The 18,912-nt window shown below is 43.5% G+C and overlaps 1 protein-coding gene across 4 annotated transcripts in view; it reads right to left on the reverse strand.

Annotated features, from left to right (window-relative positions):
* Positions 1 to 14,919, reverse strand: part of TNIK (TRAF2 and NCK interacting kinase) — a 328,040-nt gene extending 313,121 nt beyond the window's left edge. For 3 of the 4 annotated variants that reach the window (XM_019500863.2, XM_059731144.1, XM_019500862.2), the window contains exon 1: positions 14,775 to 14,916. In XM_019500863.2, the coding sequence (XP_019356408.1) occupies positions 14,775 to 14,831 (57 nt within the window). In that variant the 5' untranslated portion in view covers positions 14,832 to 14,916. Of the gene's footprint in view, positions 1 to 14,774 lie in introns of all 4 variants that reach the window. The other variant, XM_059731143.1, reaches the window with a different exon arrangement.
* Between the last annotated feature and the right edge of the window lie 3,993 nt (positions 14,920 to 18,912).

An 18,912-nucleotide genomic window follows, 5' to 3' on the forward strand; every position in this document is an offset into this window, starting at 1 on the left:
AAGACTTGTCCAAATGGGCAGGAGGAAGGAGGCATTAGAGATACTCATGCTGCCTCAGAGTTTCACTTGGTAGAACATCTACAAACCTCTCATTCCTTGACTTTCATTTAGCTTCTACCCAGACTCTTTGAAGATACTAATATACTTTCTTTTGTTTGTGTCTTTGTGACAAGGTATTTAGTAGAATTTGCAGATTCACTGGAATATGACAGGGTTACACCATGAGCACTTCTGCTATGGCCTTGAACTTACAACCTCTGGGCTGTTGACTATGCACCTTAACGCCTATGTCATCCCAGCCCTACTAATACACTGGTCCCTATAGAATAGCAGAAGGAAGACCAGAATCACTGCAGTATTTGCTGTAGCTAATAAATATTTTATGGCTGAAGGTTTATTGCAGTGAAGGCATCTGGTCCACGTGGACAGAAAATGTATTTACAACCCTTTTCCTTTTGTTGGCTAGGTCCCTGGTTTTGGTCGAAAAGCATGGGTTCTCCATACATCCCAGTCATTTTCCCCATGGAGTACTAGCAGTTTAGAAAATGCAAAGTATTGCATGACTTGCTGGCAGAGACTTCAGCACTCCCATTGCCAAGAGCAACCAACTGTGAGGTGGGACAGGTGTGTACTTCCCACTGGATCCCTGGAAGTACCACTCTTTCTGGGGCTATTTTGGTTCTGGGTATTTAGTAAGCTACAGGTAGCTAACCCATGGCTTGGAATGCTTTAACTGTCAGCTAGCTTATGAAAAACTACTCTTATCTAGTCTTTATATGAGGGAACCAGTTAAGCTGCCTTCAGTAACTGTATAGACTAGAAAACATTAAGTGACAACTTAAATGGCTAAAGAGCTTTTGGAAGTATTTTGGTTCCCTCTTCAAAAAACTTTCATCCTATTTATCCAAACAAGCTCAGATGCATGCATTTTAGACCAAGATTTGTGATCATGGCTGCCTCAGATAAGTCAGCTTTGTGGAAGCAACCTGATTCCACAATGCCTCTGAAAAACCAGCCCATGTTACTTTGGTGCCTTACTTTAAGCATCCAACTTTGAAAATTTTGGCCTCTTTAAAAAGCTCCCAATTTGTGCCAGCATGCAGGTGGGGATATTTAGAAGCCCTTTGTACTGGCCTAAGTGAGCACTCATTGAAATCAACTTGATCTAAGTTGATTTCAATGAAGCAGATCTGGGCTAGTGCTAGGCACATTCGAAAAAATAAATCCCCCAAGCATCCCATTTATGTTCCCAAAATACATCTGTTGCTTCTGAAAGTCAGATGCGTCTAAAGCCAAGTTGCCAATCTGACCAAACTCACAGAAAAACAACTGGAGGGAAATAATAAAATTCAGTATCCAAATAATATCCTCCAATTTCACCTCTGACCATCTTGTTGTCCAGCACATATTTCAGTGATAACAATCGTGCTTGGCACTCCTATAGCTTCTACCATTTGAAAATCACTGCATTCATGATATCAGGGTGATGTCTAGTCACCACATCAGGCATGTCACATGTGGTACAAAGCAGTATCTAGAAAACTGGGGGAAAGGAACTGGGGAGGGATGTGTCCACTTGAATTCCCTTTTACCAGACAGTTTCATAAAACATTATGAAAGAAAAGGAGGACACAAACACACATTTACTAAAAAAAGCCACTATAAACAGTGCCCAAACTTGCAAGGATCCGATCCATAAATTATAAATTCTGAACATCTCTACAGCTTTCATCTCGTGTACAAATGTAGCAAGGCACAGTAGTTACTGTGCACATTTCACTGGATTCAAGCCATGCAGTTTCTTCAGCAACGACTCTCCATCTCTAATGGACCTACTTCGCCAGTCTCCATTTCTCAGGTTAAAGGCACAGTGTTAACATGAGACATTCCTTATTAAAGGCCTGCATGTCATGCAAGGTACCATGTTTGATGCCTTTAAAAAAAAAGGGACAGTTTGACTGATTGTAGATCTCCTGTCCAGTTTTGAGTTGGGGTCAAGCAAAAGTTTTTTGTTTTTTGTTTTTTTAAGTGTTGATAGCCACATTCATTTTATATTTTCTGTTTGTTTATAAAAGCAACATCCATGGCTTTCAAATGTCATTTCAAAATAAAAATCCAATCATTTAGCTCTTCAAACACACTTGACTGAGAAAACAGGCAAGAATGGTAAAAGTTGTTATTTATCTTTTATAACTAAAATAACCTCTCCCTGTACCAGTCCAGGCATACATGCACACTTTTGGGAGTGGTGCAGTTTACAACACGTTATACTAATTGAGTCAATAACAATTTACTCTTATGAGTAACTCATTCCCAGATTCTTGAGCAAATTAAGCAAAGTACTGTTCTTTCAGGACCCTAAGCTAGTTTTCAGCTCACAAGTAAATATACAGGAATTGTAGAACCACCTGGATTTTCCAGATCTGTTTTCCCAAGCAAGCCTACGGTCCCCAACATCCACTACTGTCTAATACAAGTTCAGTATGGAAGACATTTTCCTTATTCTAACAGATCATCAGGAGTGCACTACAAATGATTTCTTTACAGAGGGATGCCAGAAATTATTTATGAAGTTGTTGTTGTTCTTCCAGGCATTATCCCAGTTCCCAATTTATACCTACTATATACAACTCACCCACCAAGGCCAGGGGCTGGGTAAAATCCCAAATACAATTTCAAATCAGAGGTCTGGCTATGGAGGACATCAGTCCATTATCACAACAGAACTGTGACCTTTTAGAAGCTATTCCATTTGTGGCCTGGTAGGTAAATACAATACAGTACACTTCCCATCTGTGCCTGCTGCAAAATGCAACTCATTCTAATATAACCTCACTTAATAAGGAATTCTCATCACACTGAGACCCAAGAGGAAGGCAACAAAGAGAAGGAATCTGCTGCCATCCCTATAGGAGCACACTTTCTAGGTCAAGGTTAAGTTGGTTGTAGAGGCTGCCCTGGAGTGCCTGCCTGATACCTGCAAGATGCTAATAAATAGACCGAGTGACGTACACATCACATGCCAAAATTAGGAAAGGATTTTTAACTTCCATCCCTTTGTTTTAAGGTGTTACCAACCACAGGCTGGGCATTCACACAGGCTGGTTCACCTCTCTGCAATGTGTTCCACTGGATTTATGACTCAGGCCTGACCAGAGACATTTAGGTCTAGGGCTTCTATCAACTGTAAGCTGGAAACCATTTGGTCACGTCTAGCTGAGAGTTCTCCTTTCAAACCTTTTCTTTGAAAATAAATAAGTAATGAGTTCTTGATAAAATATTCACAGGAGTATCAGCTTCCTCAGATTTTTGTTCATCAGATTTCTGACAACGTAGAGATTGCTGTTTTATTTACCGAGTCGATGTTTTCCACCAAGGAACCCTACTTCCTGTTTTCTTGACCAATTCTACGACAAAGCAGGGATCAGGATCCATCAACACTTGTGCCTGGGTTTCACTCTGCTCCATCCTGTGCACCGGGAAAGGAAGTCAGCATAGTGTTTGCTCACCTACTCTGAAGGGAGGAAGTGTTTGCTCTCAACTACGTTAAACGCATCTGATACACTAACGCCAAGTGCTTCGTTATACACGTTTATAATTTATCATTGCTAATACGGACCTTGAACTTCTGGGTTTTGGCAGAGGGAGTCTGTGTGTGGGGTGGAGTGTGAGTAATGCAGGAAATTAACATCAGAAAGAAATATGCAGGATGGAAGGGTAGAAAGGCTCGCTATGCTCTGAAAGCATTTGGTATTTCAAAATAAAATCAGAAGTGCAGAAAATTATAATTCAATTATGATTGAACCACTTCAAAAAAAAAAAAAAAAGGGGGGGGGGGGGAGGGAATCCACCACTGAGGTTATAAAAAGCTATTTACCAAAGTAATTAGCAAACATCTTCCGGTATAAAAAGCAAAAAAGTGAGGGTCCAATCCTATGAAGCACAGGTCACCCTCCCTTCCATGCTAGGAAGACAAGCCCCTCCAAGAATTAGCCCTACACCTGGCTCAGGAAAATAAGTTGTATAGTTACCTAAGGGTGTGTGCTTTAACAATTCTCCCCCAGAAACCATAAGTTTTAACATCCTGCATGTAAGTTGCTTATCTCTAATACAAATTGTTCTACTTTCTGTCTCTTCTGTTCTCAGGCCGTTCCAGTGTGCAGCCAGAGTTCAAAATGACAAAAGGGTACAGGAAGAAGGAATACGAAAGGGAAAAAAAAAAAAAAGAGCCATCAGATTTATCATCAGTAAATGCAGCTGCTCACTTAAACCGAGCTACGTGATTTATGCTTCTCCAACTACATAGTACAGTGCATAGGAAAACACACCAGGTATCAGAAGGCCTGAATTCTCTACCACTGGTCTGCTATCAGTGACCTTGAGACACCAGTGGGAAGAGACATTCACCTCCCTCTGGAAAGCTGAGAATGAAAGCTGCATAGAAAAGCTGGGTGTGATTATAAGCATCAATTCCCCAAACCGTTTTACAAACTGGAAGAGAATTATAATATTACAGAACCAAAAGAAAGATTGGCACCTGAACAGGAAGGGGGGGGCAGGGAAAAGTACTGTTTCATGCCCAATGGGAATTGGATTCTCTTCTCCCTCTCTCTGATGCCAGTTGTGACTGGCAACTCTGACACTGGTAAATTGCATCAAATTAATTTTTATTACTCTGGATCACATTCTCCATTTGCTAGGTGCTGCTAGATTCCCCTATCAATCGAGCTCTGGCAAACCTAAACAAAGCTGTTTTAAAACAGCTCCTTGTTTATGTTTTAGGTAGGTGTAAATCAGAAAAAGAGATCAATATGCTACCCTTGGTCTTCAGAAATCAAGCAGAGCAATTGGCACTGACATTTAGAATCCCCATTGCAAGCCCAATTTGGGTATATTCAAAAGATTCAAACATGATCTTGAGGGAAGGATTTTCATAGATTGTCTCGGAATCTGCAGGGCCAAGATGCAAGAAAACGTTCTGTGCATCAGGGAAATATATGGCAACTTGCAAGTGAATCTCTTCCTGATGAAAACACAGCAGACTATTTTTCAATACATTCATGGCCAGTTCAAAGACAAGTTTCTTAACAATCTGTACCCACTACATTTAATACAGATGGAAAGACTCCTTCACATGGTTGAGGTCTACACTGACCAGTTATTCCTAGATGTGCAGGGAATCAGGACACACCTTATATATGCACCATTTTAATGGCTTTTTTACCACAGTCAAAGCCCAGTTGAGCACAACATGCAAGCACATGCAGATCTGTTCAAGCACATGGTTAACTTTATGAATGCCTTTACATGCTTGGCAGATTTGCACCAGTTTGGGAGTTTTAAAACAACTGCCTTGACAGCTGAGTTTAGAAGTGCACATACTGTTTGCCAAGAGCTGCATAAAAATACTATACACAACAGACCTCCAAAAGGAAAATGTGTCCATGAGACAAAGGCAACAACCCCAGTTATACCATTAGCAACAAATGGATAAACCTGAATCCACAATTCCAGAATCTAAGGGCATTTCAAATTAACTACTACTAGCTTTTATTCACAGAGTGAATATTTGATGCAAAAGAGATACTGTATATAACTTCAGATGAGAGGCAATATGTCAGTGCTACTTCCTACAATTCTCAGAAATTAGGAAGTCAGAAATGCAAAAGCAAATCATAAGATTATTTTACTTCAGAATTTAAACAACAATAGTGTTCACCTACTCAACATAAGATTTCAAAACATCTCACCCGAGTTGAGGTTTCAAAACATCTCACCTAAGTTGCCAAGACCTAGGAGTGGGGCATGGAGAGCAACCCCACTACACAAAGACTGAAAACAGGATATCATGCATACAGGATGCACAGTACCAACAAAGAGCTACCTGTGTTTTTAGCAAAATCCCCTACTCCTTGGCTTTCACTAACTGCTCGGGACTAGAAGATAAAAAGGAGAGACTGGAGATAGATCTCTTTCATTTTGCTTTAAACCAAAGCTCTCATCACACTAACCAACCTCTGGCAAAAATACATAAACAAAAAACAAAACAGAACACATACGCACAGTCCCCATTTGAAGACTACATGCTTCTTCACCATGGCACATAAGCATATTTAGCTTTAAGCATGTGCTAAACGTCTTTTTTCTTCCTAAAATAGGTTTAAATATATTTAAGTGCATGCATGTGCTGGAAGTGTTTATACTTGGAATACACAGCATATTGACAGTTCAGCACTTTGTTAGTTATGTGCAATAAGTGATGATGAAGACCACGTTAGGAGTTGTGGGGGAAGTGTCGTTCCCAAGATTTTTAAGAAAACACCTGACACTTCGGATTTTAGCATATCACGCAGAAGCAAAACACAAACAAGGATTCCTTCCAAAGCAGTCTATAGGCAGCAGGGCTCAGTCACTTCTAGTAGGGTGGATTCACAGGTGGCAGCATCCTTCCCCCTCATTTTAGTGACAACATTTTAATGAGGCTCTTTCCCAGGACTTCCCTCCAACAACACACTGGGACATACAATGTTTTAGAGTAGTTGGATGTAGATTTGATACATTATTATTATTTTATCACACATCTCTTACTGTATTTGATATACCCCAATTTGATGAAGTACTGGCAACAGTACAACACTACTATTTTTACTGAATGAGGAGCTTTTATGTTAATTGATAAAGATGAGCTAATGTAAATAAGTGGCTGTTGAAAATTTACTATAAACCACTAGAGACAGGGTTATGGGAACAACAAGTGACCTTGGTAGGGTTCTTCCAGTACTGACCAATGAGACCTGGTATCCTTGCTTCTGCAGGGTCTTCTCAAGGAATCACTATCAAGTCCAAGAGCTTTCAAAGTGACTAGAGATTGTGGGTGCTACTTCACGCACCTTAAAAAGGGATTGTTTTCAGAGGGCAGGTGTTCAGCACTTCTGGGAAGTGAAGCTTCTTTTAATGGGTCTAAAATGAGGCACCCAGAAATTGAGGTAGAAGGAACTAGCAAGACTTCACCAAAAACAAAAAAAGGAGCTTTAAACACCCAGGTGTATATTAGATCAGACTCCAACCTTATTGTGTTCCCCTTATATAACCTTATATAATCCCTGGACCTACTCTTCAAATCATAGGAAGTTATGGTTGGAAGGGACCACAGGACGTCAACTAGCCCAACCCCCTGCTCAAAGCAGGGCCCCCCAACTAGATCATCCCAGCCAAGGCTCTGTCTACCTGGGTAGTAAAAACTTCCAGGAATGGAGATTCTACCACCTCTGTGGGTAACTTGTTCCAGTATTTCACTACCTTCCTAGTGAGAATGTTTTTCCTAATATCTAACCTAAATTTCCCTTGCTGCAACTTGAGACCGTTGCTCCTTGTTCTGTCATCTGCCACTACTGAGAACAGTCCAGCTCCATCTTCTATGGAGCCCCCTGCAGGTAGTTGAAGGCTGCTATTAGATCCCCTCCCTCCCCTCTCCTCTTCTCCAAATTAAATAAGCCCAGTTCCCTCAGCCTCTCTTCAGAAGTCAAGTGCCTGAGACGCCAAACCATTTCTGTTGCCTTCCGCTGGACTCTCTTCCCAATCCGTCCCCATCTTTTCTGTAGTGGGGGAGCCCATATCTGGACACACTACTCCAGATGTGGCTTCACTGGTGCCAAATAGAGAGGAATAATCACTTCCCTTGATCTGGTGACAATGCTTCTCCTGATGCAGCTCAGTATGCCATTAGCCTTCTTCACAACAAGGGCACACTGCTGGTTCATATTCACCTTCTTGTCCACTGTAACCCCCAGGTCCTTTTCTGCAGAGCTGCTGCTTAGCCAGTCAGCCCCCAGCCTGTACCAATGGATGAGATTGTTCTGTCCTAAGTGCAGGACTCTGCATTTGTCCTTACTGAACCTCATGACATTTCCTTTGGTCCAGTCCTCCACTTTGCCCAGGTCACTGAATCCTAGCCCTATGGCTCCAGCATATCTACTACCTCTCCCCAGTTTGCTGTCATCTGCAAACTTGCTGAGGGTGCACTCCATCCCATCGTCCAGGGGACTGATGAAGAAATTGAACAAAACTAGCCCCAGGACCAACCCCTGAGGCACTCCAGTTGGTGTCCCTGCGGCAGATCCCAAATGGACATCCAGCAGTTGATTTCTACCCTTTGAGTCTGATGATGCAGCCAGTTTTCCATCCACCTGACCAGAATGCTGTGGGAGACTGCATCAAAAGACTTGCTGAAGTCAAGGTATTATCACGTCCACTGCTCTCCCTGCATCCACAGAAGCAGTCATACTGAACAGGTTGGACAGGCATAACATGCCCTTGGTGAATCCATGCTGACTGTTCCTAATCACCTTCTCCTCCAAGTGCTTAGAAATGGATTCCTTGAGGATCTGCTCCATGATTTTTCCAGGGACTGAGGTGAAGCTGACTGGTCTGTAGTTCCCTGGATCCTCTTTCTTCCCTTTCTTAAAAATTGGCACTATATTTACCATTTTCCAGTTGTCCAGGACATCTCCTCATCACCACGAGTCTTCAAATATAATGGCCAGTGGCTCTGCAATCACATTGGCCAACAACCTCAGCACCCTTAGGTGCATCACATCCAGCCACACAGACTTGTACACAGTATACATCCAACTTTGTTTTTTATAATAGTCCCTACCTAATCTATTCTTTCAACCATGTTGGCTGCTCACCTCCTCCCCAAATTGTGCTTCCAGGAGCAGTCCTCTAGGAGCTGACCTTGCCTGTGAAGACTGAGGTAAAGAAGGCATTGAGTACTTCAGCCTTTTCCACATCCTCTGTCACTAGGTTGCCTCCCCCATTCAGTAAGGAACCCAACATTTCCCCTGATCTTCTTCTCATTGCTGACACTTCTAGAAACCCTTCTTTTTACCCTTCACATCCCTTCCTTGCTGCTACTCCAGTTGTGTTTTGGTCTTCCTGATTTCATCCCTGCCTATCTGAGCAATACTCTTATATTCCTTCCTAGTCCTTTGTCCAAGCTTCCACTTCTTGTAAGCTTTCTTTTTTGTGTTAGCTCACTGAACAGTTCCCTAAGCCAAGCTGGTCTTCTGTCATACTTGCTCATCTTCCTGTGCATCAGGATGGTTCATTCCTGAGCTCTCAGTAAGGTTTCTTTGAAAGACAACCAGCTCTCATGGACTCCCTTCCCCCTCAGACTGGCATCCCAGGAGATCCTGCCCAACAGTTCCCCAAATGAGTCTCAAGTCCAGGGTCCTTACTCTGCTGCTCTCCTGCCTTCCTTTACTCAGGATCCTGAACTCAAGCATCTTGGGGGTCAGACATTGCCATCCCCTACTGTATTCCCCACCAATTCTTCCTGTTTGTGAGTAGCAGGTCAAAAGCACGGTTCTTAGTTGGCTTCTCCATCACTTGCACCAGGAAGTTGTCCTTAACTCTCTAAAAACTTCTTGGATTGCCTGCAAACTGCTGTTTTGCCCTCCCAGCAGATGTCAGGGTGACAGAAGTCCCCCATGAGAACCAGGGCTTGTGATCAGGAAATTTCTGCTAGCTGTTTGAAGCAAACCTCATCCTCCTGGTCAGCTGGTCTATAGCAGACACCCACTACAACATCACCCATGTTGCTCGCCCCTTGGATCCTAACCCAGAGACTTTTCTTGGTTTATGAAGTCCCATACAGGGTGCATCTACACTTGTATTAATGTGCCATAGTTACTGTGCATTAAGATTAGTACTTGCAAAACCAAGTACTAAATCAATGCACAGTAACTAGTGTTACTGCACAGTAGCACCAGCATACAGGCTTTTACAGACACTAACTGCACAGTAGCCTAATACTACTATTAGCACAGGGTTTGCCCAGCATGCTACTTTGCAGTGTTATTAGGCAACTGAGCAGTTTGCATCTTTTGTAGATGGACCCACATAAGACCCTTTTTTACCAATCAGAATAGGAACTATCATTATTATTACTTTCTAATTTGGGCCTAGCCCCTTCTCCTTCTCCTGAGTCTTTCCAAGGATGTAGCAAGTGATAAATTTGCTATGTAGTCCTTAAGGATTAAGTCATAGATAGGAACAAAGAGTACCTAGCACACTACAGCCAAACGGGACCATACAAGTCCAAAGGGCACTGTTTCCTAAAGCAACGCAACTATATAACTGGGTATTTTATAACACACTCTATGCTCAAGTAGCTGCAATATTTGAGGGGCCACCAACAACACTTGAGCTACTGCATTTTCCTTATGGTCATATCTGGTCAGCCACTGTGCAGTTTTGCCGAAATAAACTAAGCCTGCACGATACACAAGGTGAGGAAAATTACCAAAAGATTAGCTGTTAGGCACAAAAAAAAAGAAGGCCACCTTCTCAAAGGTTACAGGATCTTTCTACCACAAAATGGATTTATTTTAAATATACATTATACAGGGATGCACAGTATGCTGTTTACTTTGTACAAGCAGAGGGTCTTATTGCATCTCTAGTTACTTAAACTCTCATTTTTATTCTAAAAACCCTCCTCTTGGAAGTGAATGTCAATAGCCTACACTATTCCCAATGTTGAACATTATTCAGTTAATAGCCATGCCATTCTCATTCTGCTATTAAACATGTTGAAAGGCAAAATATATATATATAAACCCCTAATATCTCCCATCCCCATACAAAAGAACATTACTTTGTGATTTATCTAATCCCTGTGTCAGTATAATATGCCATGCTACCTGTTCAAGGGCCTCATCATTTTAAATTACAGTTTTCTGCAACATTAACAATACTCATTATTACCAGAAGACCTCTGGCAGATCAATATTTCAAGAATTCTTCCAACATTTATGGTCTCATCCTGCCTTTCCTTTTGAACCCAGCTCTTCCTGTTGCAGCTAAGGTACTGTGGTGATAAGTATTGTATAAATGATTGAGGGAGGCAGCAAAGAAGGTGGGTTAAACCCAAGAGGTACTTACCAGTTACCATGCATTTTATCATAAGGCCCCAGTGCTTAGTTTTTCATTGAGGAACAAAATTATTAAGTCATGTACACTGCCCTGCTGGACAATAGAGCACTGGCCAAGATAAAGCCTAGTTTGGTGAGACACAACAAGGAAGTGTTCAGACATTTGTAAATCCTACTTAAGCTAGTAGCCCATGGCTAAGAGCAATAAAACAGACTGGCATGAACAACGGCAGGCAGGATTATTTTATTCAAACAACACCCTATATGTGACTCCACATCACTGGAAGTAGAGGTGTCTGACAGGAAAGGAAATCAGAAGAGAAATATGCATCTGTACAGCAAAGATGATTAGTAGCAAAGGTAGTGTTATAGTCTACTTGTTTTCTTCATTAACCCGCATTTGTTAACTACATTGGGGGTGGGGACGGACAGGGTGTGAAAAACAACAACACTAATCGAGTCAGACATAGTGATGAGTTTCCCAAGCATTTCTTTCAAATATTTCCTCTGGCTTTTAGCATGAATTGTTAAATCAACTAGACCTTCATTGACTGTATGCCACATCCATTTTAATAGCTGTTCTTCACTGCTTCAAACACCTAGATCTAAGAACCATATCTCCTTCATCCAGGTATATATAAACCTGCAGCAGTGTGACACTTGCCTGATTTTCTAATCAAATGCGATTGTGACCCTTGTGAAATTACTCTGTACTGCCCTGTTTTGTGCTCAGGCAGCAAATTTACTATTGATTTCTGATGCAAACACTGGGGAAGACTGTGCCCTGCTCAATGCATCCATTGAATATTTGACCTTTAACAATTATTCTACGTACTAAATGCATTCAGTTTAGAAGAGCTATTTCACAACAAATTAGGATCCTACTCTTGTCCCACATGTAAATCAACCTGTTGCATAGTTTAAGTGAAAGTTCCATAAATAGGTTTCTTCCACTTACGTTATACAGTGGTTGAGATTCTCCCTCTTAGGGCTTTGTCTCTATCTAGGAAGTGTTTACCATTTTCAGTGTAGAAGAGACATGAAAGCCCAAGTGAGCCAACGCTGACCCGCAGGTGTAAAGAGCACAAAGTTAGACTACAGCTGCCTGGGGTTACCGCAAGTCAGTGCGGCAGCCCACCCAAAGCCCTGCTGACCTTGAAGCATTACAGAAGGTCAAGTGATTACAAAGATCGACAGCTCTTGAACAATTTATCTGATGTACTAGATGCAAATGGGGCTCTCTCCAATATGATCTGTCACTGTTTTGGGAGCTCTGAACAAATTCCCTTCAGTTTAGTACACGAAGATACACAAAGCGTGTTTTGTATTCTCCACGGTCCTCCTGCCCCCACCACTGAATACTGACACCATAAAATGGACACAACATCTAGCGTCTGTTGAGGTATATCTACCAGCAAAGAAGGCCACTTGATCCCATGGTTGATCCAGTTCATAAGACTACTTTTAGGGGCATGGGGCACAGCTAGGACAAGCTCCCTGGATAACATGTGGAATCTCCTTCATGGGAGACTTAAAAAAAAAAAAAAAAGAGGCTGGAAAGGCATTGGTCCTGGATGGTTTAGGAATAAACACATCCTGCATTAAATGACCACCAAGATCTTTCCAAGCCTAGGGTTCCACGATAAAGAAGCACATGGGGGAATCATAACAAATGCAGTTACAGTCGAGGATTTCTAATTTGTATTTGCACTGACAGACAATTCAGACTTGCTTTGGGTATAGTCCATGGAGAAAAAATAAATAATAATAAAAAGCTCCATCTGCATGAACACAGATACCTTAAAAACAAAAAGCAGGGATGTTATTTTAAGACTGGTTGTTACGGGCATTAAGAAAATTCAACTGCTGCTGTTCCCAAAACAAAATCCAACATGTAGGGGCTGATGCTCCAAGATGTTTGCTTTATAGGGCTATTAATTCCATTGACTGACATTTCTCCTGAGATACTGAGGCAGGGGAGGTGAACTAGAATTGAATGTTTGTTTTTAAACATGAAGGACCTCCATATTCCTCATCCTGTCCACACCTGCAACTGTGGAGCAATTGTTTACACCAGTGGTTTTCAACCTCTCTTCATGTGCAGATCCCTAAAAATTTCTGAATAGAGGTGCAGACCCCCTTGAATGGTAAGTCTATGTATTCATATACTTTTTGATTGTCTAAGGGGTCTGCAAAAGATGACTGTGACCATAGTCTGCAGACCCCCCGGGGGTCTAGGTTGAAAACCACTGGTTTACACTATTAATGAGCCAGGAACTAAGCAGAAAGAAAAGTAGGGCATGTGAATAAGACGGGCATCTTTTTGGGTTTGCCTTGAAGCAAACATTATTTGTAAAAAAACAAAACAAAACAAAAAAACCCCAACAAACAAAACAAAACAAAACAAAACCACACAACAGTCTTGGAAGTCTTCAGTGGGCATCACTTGATTTTATTTTTCTTAAACACCTGTACCAGCAAGGTGTACGCAGTCTTGCTGTAATAAAGGAAGGCTCCTTCAGACAACGTTTCAGCAGCCACGTCCAGATTAAACACTACTCCCCTAAAGGACTCCAGTAGTGGATAGCCGAAACCAGCAATAGATGAAAAAGGTGGGGGGGAGGGAATTATAGAAACAGGGGGAGAAAGAGACACATCACAATACAAAAACACTGGCTGCCATCTTTGATGTACCATATACATTTCTGGTTTATTGTAAATACAAATAAGAGTCTTACTTAGAAGAAGCGTGGGAGAAAAGAGCAAGGCTGGCTGATGACAGCAAATGAAGAGGCAAGAAAACAAAATACTCCGGGGCTCAGCATCAGTGTGCAACAATGTGCTCCACAGGGTGTGAACCAACCCACATCAGTGTTCCTAGATTCAGTACATGTGTAGTGTGTAGTCACACACACGTGCATCGCTATTAAGCATATATGCTTAAACCAAGCCTGAGGAGGCAGGGTGATGCCTGATGAAAAGGGCAAGGAGGCATATGCCCATTCCCTGGAAAGGACTGAAGATGGTGGTGATTGGGGGGCGGCAGAAATGGGGGCAAACATCCCCAGCTTGCAATGTCCAAATTTCACAGCAAAAAAATAAAAATCACATCAAGATGGACTCAACCCCTCTGGCCCCACGGCGGCCAAGGCAGTCGGCAGGGAAGCGCAAGCAGACCGGCGGGGGAGCTGCTACTGTAAAGAGACGCTGCATCCGAGGACAAAAAGAGCCACATCCTCTCTGCGCTACGGGTTTTTGTTTTCAACGCAGGGCTCCCTCAGGTAGAGGGGGAAAAAACAAACAAAAGACAAACCCACTTGCATTGGAAGGGCAAAGAGGGCGCTCTCCAGATGCCCCTGAGCTAGGGCGGGGGGAACAAAAAAAAAAACCGACAAAAAGACAGCTCAGCCTGAGCCTGTGCAAAGGCAACTGAAGAGCAGGCACCCAAGGGGGATGGATGCGCGGAGCACAGCGCTGCATCGACGAAAGGAGCACGGCAGCCACCGCTGCTCCAAGGGGGCACCTCTATGCCACAGCCATGCCGCACCCGGGCTGCAGCAGCCATGGGGCTGGGGGGCCTCGCGCTTCCCCCTGAAGACCCAGGCGCACCCCCCGGAGACCGTCCTGCTGAAGACACCCCCCGCCACTGCACCCCGGGGACATCGCAGCCCCGTCTCCTTCCCCTCCTGCGGGAGCATCAGTCCTGTGCACACCGCCCCCCACGCGCACACACCCATCACTACTTGTCTTACACACACCGTTCACCTCACACCATCATCCACCTCACCCCCCACCCCAGGAAGGCAGAGGACCCGCGGGCCGGGGGCGAGCACTCACCCGCAGGGCGGAGAGATCGATCTCGTCCAGGCTGCGAGCCGGGGAGTCGCTCGCCATGTTGCCTCAGCTCGCCGGGCGCCGCGGGACCTCCGCCGCCGCTGCCGCCGCCTCCTCTCCACGGCCGCCCGCCCGCACACGCGCACGCGCCGCCGCCGCTCCGGAGTGGGGGGGTGGAGGGGGCGGTGCTAAACAGGAGGGGGCGGGGCCTCCCTGCCCGGCCCCGGGAACAAGTGCAGCGCGCCCCGCCCCCTTCTCCCCTCCCCCCGCGGAGAAGCGAGGCTTGACTTGCCCCTGCCCTGCCGGGCTGCGGGCGCGGGCGCTGGCACTAGGGGCATGAGGACGCAGAGCGGGGCCGGCCGTCGGTCTCCGGCCAGGCTGGGGAATTAGGGGGTGGGAAGTCCAACCAGGAGTTGATCCTCTAAGAGCTACATCTAGGATTGCCCTGGCTCGGCACGGTCTTGCAATCTGGATTTGGGCTGCTTTGGTAGAGGAGCAGCGCACACAGGTGTTGGGTTTGGGAAGAAGCATCCCTCCGTTTCCAGGGGACCCGGTTTTCTCTTTGTCCTCATTTGTTATTCCTTATTCAGGAGCGGTCTCTCAAGCACCGGGTCTGGTCTTCCTGATACCATTTCTCGCTTCAGGGGGAGCACAGTGGGGTCCGTTATCCGATCTCGCAGGTGTGTGACGGGATCTCGCAACACGCAGAGTGGAGAAGTAGAAACATAACCCTAACACACTTGTCTCCTGCAGAGAGAGGCAGGATTTTTTTGTATGCATGGATTGAGATGCTCTTTTTTTTTAATTGCAAATAATCCTACAGTCGATAGGGCCACTTGACTGCTGCAACTTTTTCATAAAAAGCTGGTAGTCTGAGACACAGCACATTTATTATCTGAGCAATTTGGTAGAAGCAGGCTGCAGAAGAGACTGGCCTTGCAAAACAGAGTCAAGCTGCTGACATTTCCTCATCAGCAACAGGCTGTCTTAAACCAGTTGCAGAACTAGAGGGAGTTCATTGCCCAACTCTGCCGTATGCCCTGTGTTCAAAGTACCATGGCTATCTGCACATGCTAACTAAGCCTGCCAGGAGGTAGGTTCAAAGATCTGGAGCTGAACCTTATTATTAAGAGTGCTGATCACCGAGTTCCTGATACATGGTGAGAAATGGAGCAACAGCACCATTATACAATAGTGGAAGTTGCAGCATTGCCCCATACAAAATTCCACGTACAAGGCAGAAGGTATTTTTTCCAGGTGACTAAGTATTGCAGGTAAATGAAACATGCAGAAGTGGATGGAAAGCATGAGGTGATGCAGGGTGACAAACACATCACTGTCTTCAGTATAACAAATCCAGAGGCATTAATATGTGGTAGAGCAATTAAAACTTCCTGACATTCGAAAGATTATATTTGCCCGAAATCTTGAATTTTACATTCTACAGTCTTGAATAAACACTTAAATACAAGCAAGGAGCAAGCAAATTATTTCCAAGTCTCTCTCTCATTTTTTTTTTAACAATGGACTGGAACGCTTTGATGTACAAATGTTGTCTGCAGCGGTTGCAACCCAGACATTGCAATATTGTGATAATACATATAGACCTGAAAGCAAAAGTAGCTAGAAGCTAGTGACAAAGAAATGTGACTGCGGCAGTGCTGCTATAATTTTTTCAAGGGGGTGGGGAATGAAAAAGAATAAGCTGAGCAGAAAGTGAGAATGTGTTTTTCTAATAGCTTTTCCATTTAAAAGGCAAGGAAGGTGTCATTTGTAAAAACAGGTGTGGAAATGAGAGATTTCTTTCTTTTAAAATGATAGGCCCCAGTCTTACAAATGGACAGATTATCATGGATCTCTACATCCATATGAAGTGCCCAGGATAGGAGTTACTTCATTTGGGGCCTTTAATTAGTCCTTGAAGACAGTATATATATCTATATATAGATATATATATATATCTATATATCTATATATAGATATATATATCAGTAATGTCATAAATATAGTACATTATAGTAGGTTATAGGGGCAATGGAGTAAAAAATTCCAATTGCTTCAAAGTACTTCAGTATGCAAAAATGGCAGTTCCTGGTCCAGTAAACGTGTGTCAATAAGGCTGATTTACAAAAATTACTTCACCATTAGTGTATGGGTAAGGATATGTGACTATGTTATAATCTTCAAATTTCTGGGTGTTGTCTCTATGCTGCACAGACCTTCCTGGTAGAAATGGAAGCATAAACTAGTCAGGATAGTAAGGAATGATATTTTCAATGGAAAAGGAAGTTTCTACAAAATTTCATTTTTTCAAGGGAGAATTTTGATTTTACCATTTTGGGTTTTTATTATTATTATTTTCTGTCCATAAAAATCTACTCACAAAAATTAATTTAAAGTCAGGCTGATCTGAACTGGAGAATTTTAGTTCAGTAACTGGACCTAAGATGGGTCAGTGCAACATTAAACTACACTTTCCCTTTATGGTGTATTTCTTCAAATTTAGGGCCCCTGTTCAGTCCTATTGCTTAGCCACAGAAGGATTACATCTCTGATGACACTGAGTGGACTCCCCTTTGGCTGTGTGATGCACCATAGTGGACATGTGACTGTGTTGTCCAGTGCTCCTCTTTCCCCACATACTTGGTTCACCTGTTTCTATGTCCATTAGCTCACAATTACAGCTGGTGTAAAGTGGCATTTTGCTACTGATTTCCAGCTGATTTACTCCAGCTGAGGCTAGGGACCAGTGCTTTTACATGGATACAGCAGTTAAAAGGCACTGCCTAAACACACTAAAGTGTGTTTAAATATTAATACTCTATTAAATGCATAATAATTGGATTTCAAGCTAACATGATTACTGCTGCAGCTGTGTTAGAAGATACTCAGAAATTAATGGCTACTTGTGTCCAACCCGCATCTATTGATCTTCGCAAATGCATTTTAATTGATTCATCATCACTTTTGGATTGCTATCCCCTCTTACGCCAATGTGAGCTTTCACTGGAGATTTGCAAAGTAGCTGGAGGACAATCTGGGTGCTTTACTCTCACATATAGATCCTCTTGTCAATGTGTTGTTGTTTACCGTTTCTAATTTTTGCAAAACTATGGTATCCAAACCAATACTGAGAGGCTGCAGTGCAGGATTTCTGCATGAGCCTTATTTGCTTATCACATGAGTTCCTCCATGCCATGTTCAAAGCTAACTATGCATTATTACCAAACCTAGCCCCAATGATTATAAAGAAAAATGTTTGAATGTTCCCTGATACCCTTTATTACTGAGTCCGCATGCAGCCCGAAGCAAAAACTGTGGGTGTTACCTTGCTGGGAGGATGACCTTGAAGTCTCTGGCTAGAACAACTCTCATTCCCAGCAGTAGTGCCAAAACTTGTCTAAGGGGTCTCCAACAGGGAGCAAGAAGTTAAAACGGGCTTTTTGTAGCCATCTAGACAAGTCTCTTCACAACCAGATAGATGCCATTAACCACAACCTGCCTCTAACAGACAAGATCCAAGTTTTGTTATATGTACCTCTGTCAAAAGTAATTCCATTATTTCTCTCATCTGCTTGATGGAAGCACCTAAGTGCTTGCTAGGCCATATATCGATGAGGTAACTCCATTTGAAGCCCTGTGTATCACCGAAAGGTTTCATGTTTTCATAAAGAATTATTGTATTTGGTCAAGCCCAAAATGAGGTTTTATCCCCCATTTTACATGGGGAAAAAAGGTCTCAAGTTGGATTCAAGTCTGTGCCAGTTTGGGGGCAGGCAGCTGCTGTGCGTCTGACTCCAGCCCAACAGCTACCACCTGTCACCCACCAGCTTTACTCCCCCACCTCCTCTACTTGCCTACCTACCCCAATTCCACTGCATACCCTTGCTCTGCTCCAGCAGATTCTGGCCCCATTCCAGCCTGGCACAAGAAGCTCAGCCCCAGTCTAGTCCAGTTAGCAGCTCCAGCTGGAGCTGGGTCCAGAGTTACCACACTACCACCATTGCTACCAGGTGTGAATAGAGCTGTGCTCCATGCACCAGGTCTCCTGGAGCGAAGCAAGGATAAGCAGCTGAGGAGAAGTGGATTGGGGGGGTGGGGGTAGAGGTTGCAGGGGGAGAGAGCAGGGAAAGAGGGGTAG

The sequence above is a fragment of the Alligator mississippiensis genome, chromosome 7 (genome assembly GCF_030867095.1).
Source record: "Alligator mississippiensis isolate rAllMis1 chromosome 7, rAllMis1, whole genome shotgun sequence".
In the NCBI taxonomy this organism is placed as follows: domain Eukaryota; kingdom Metazoa; phylum Chordata; order Crocodylia; family Alligatoridae; genus Alligator; species Alligator mississippiensis.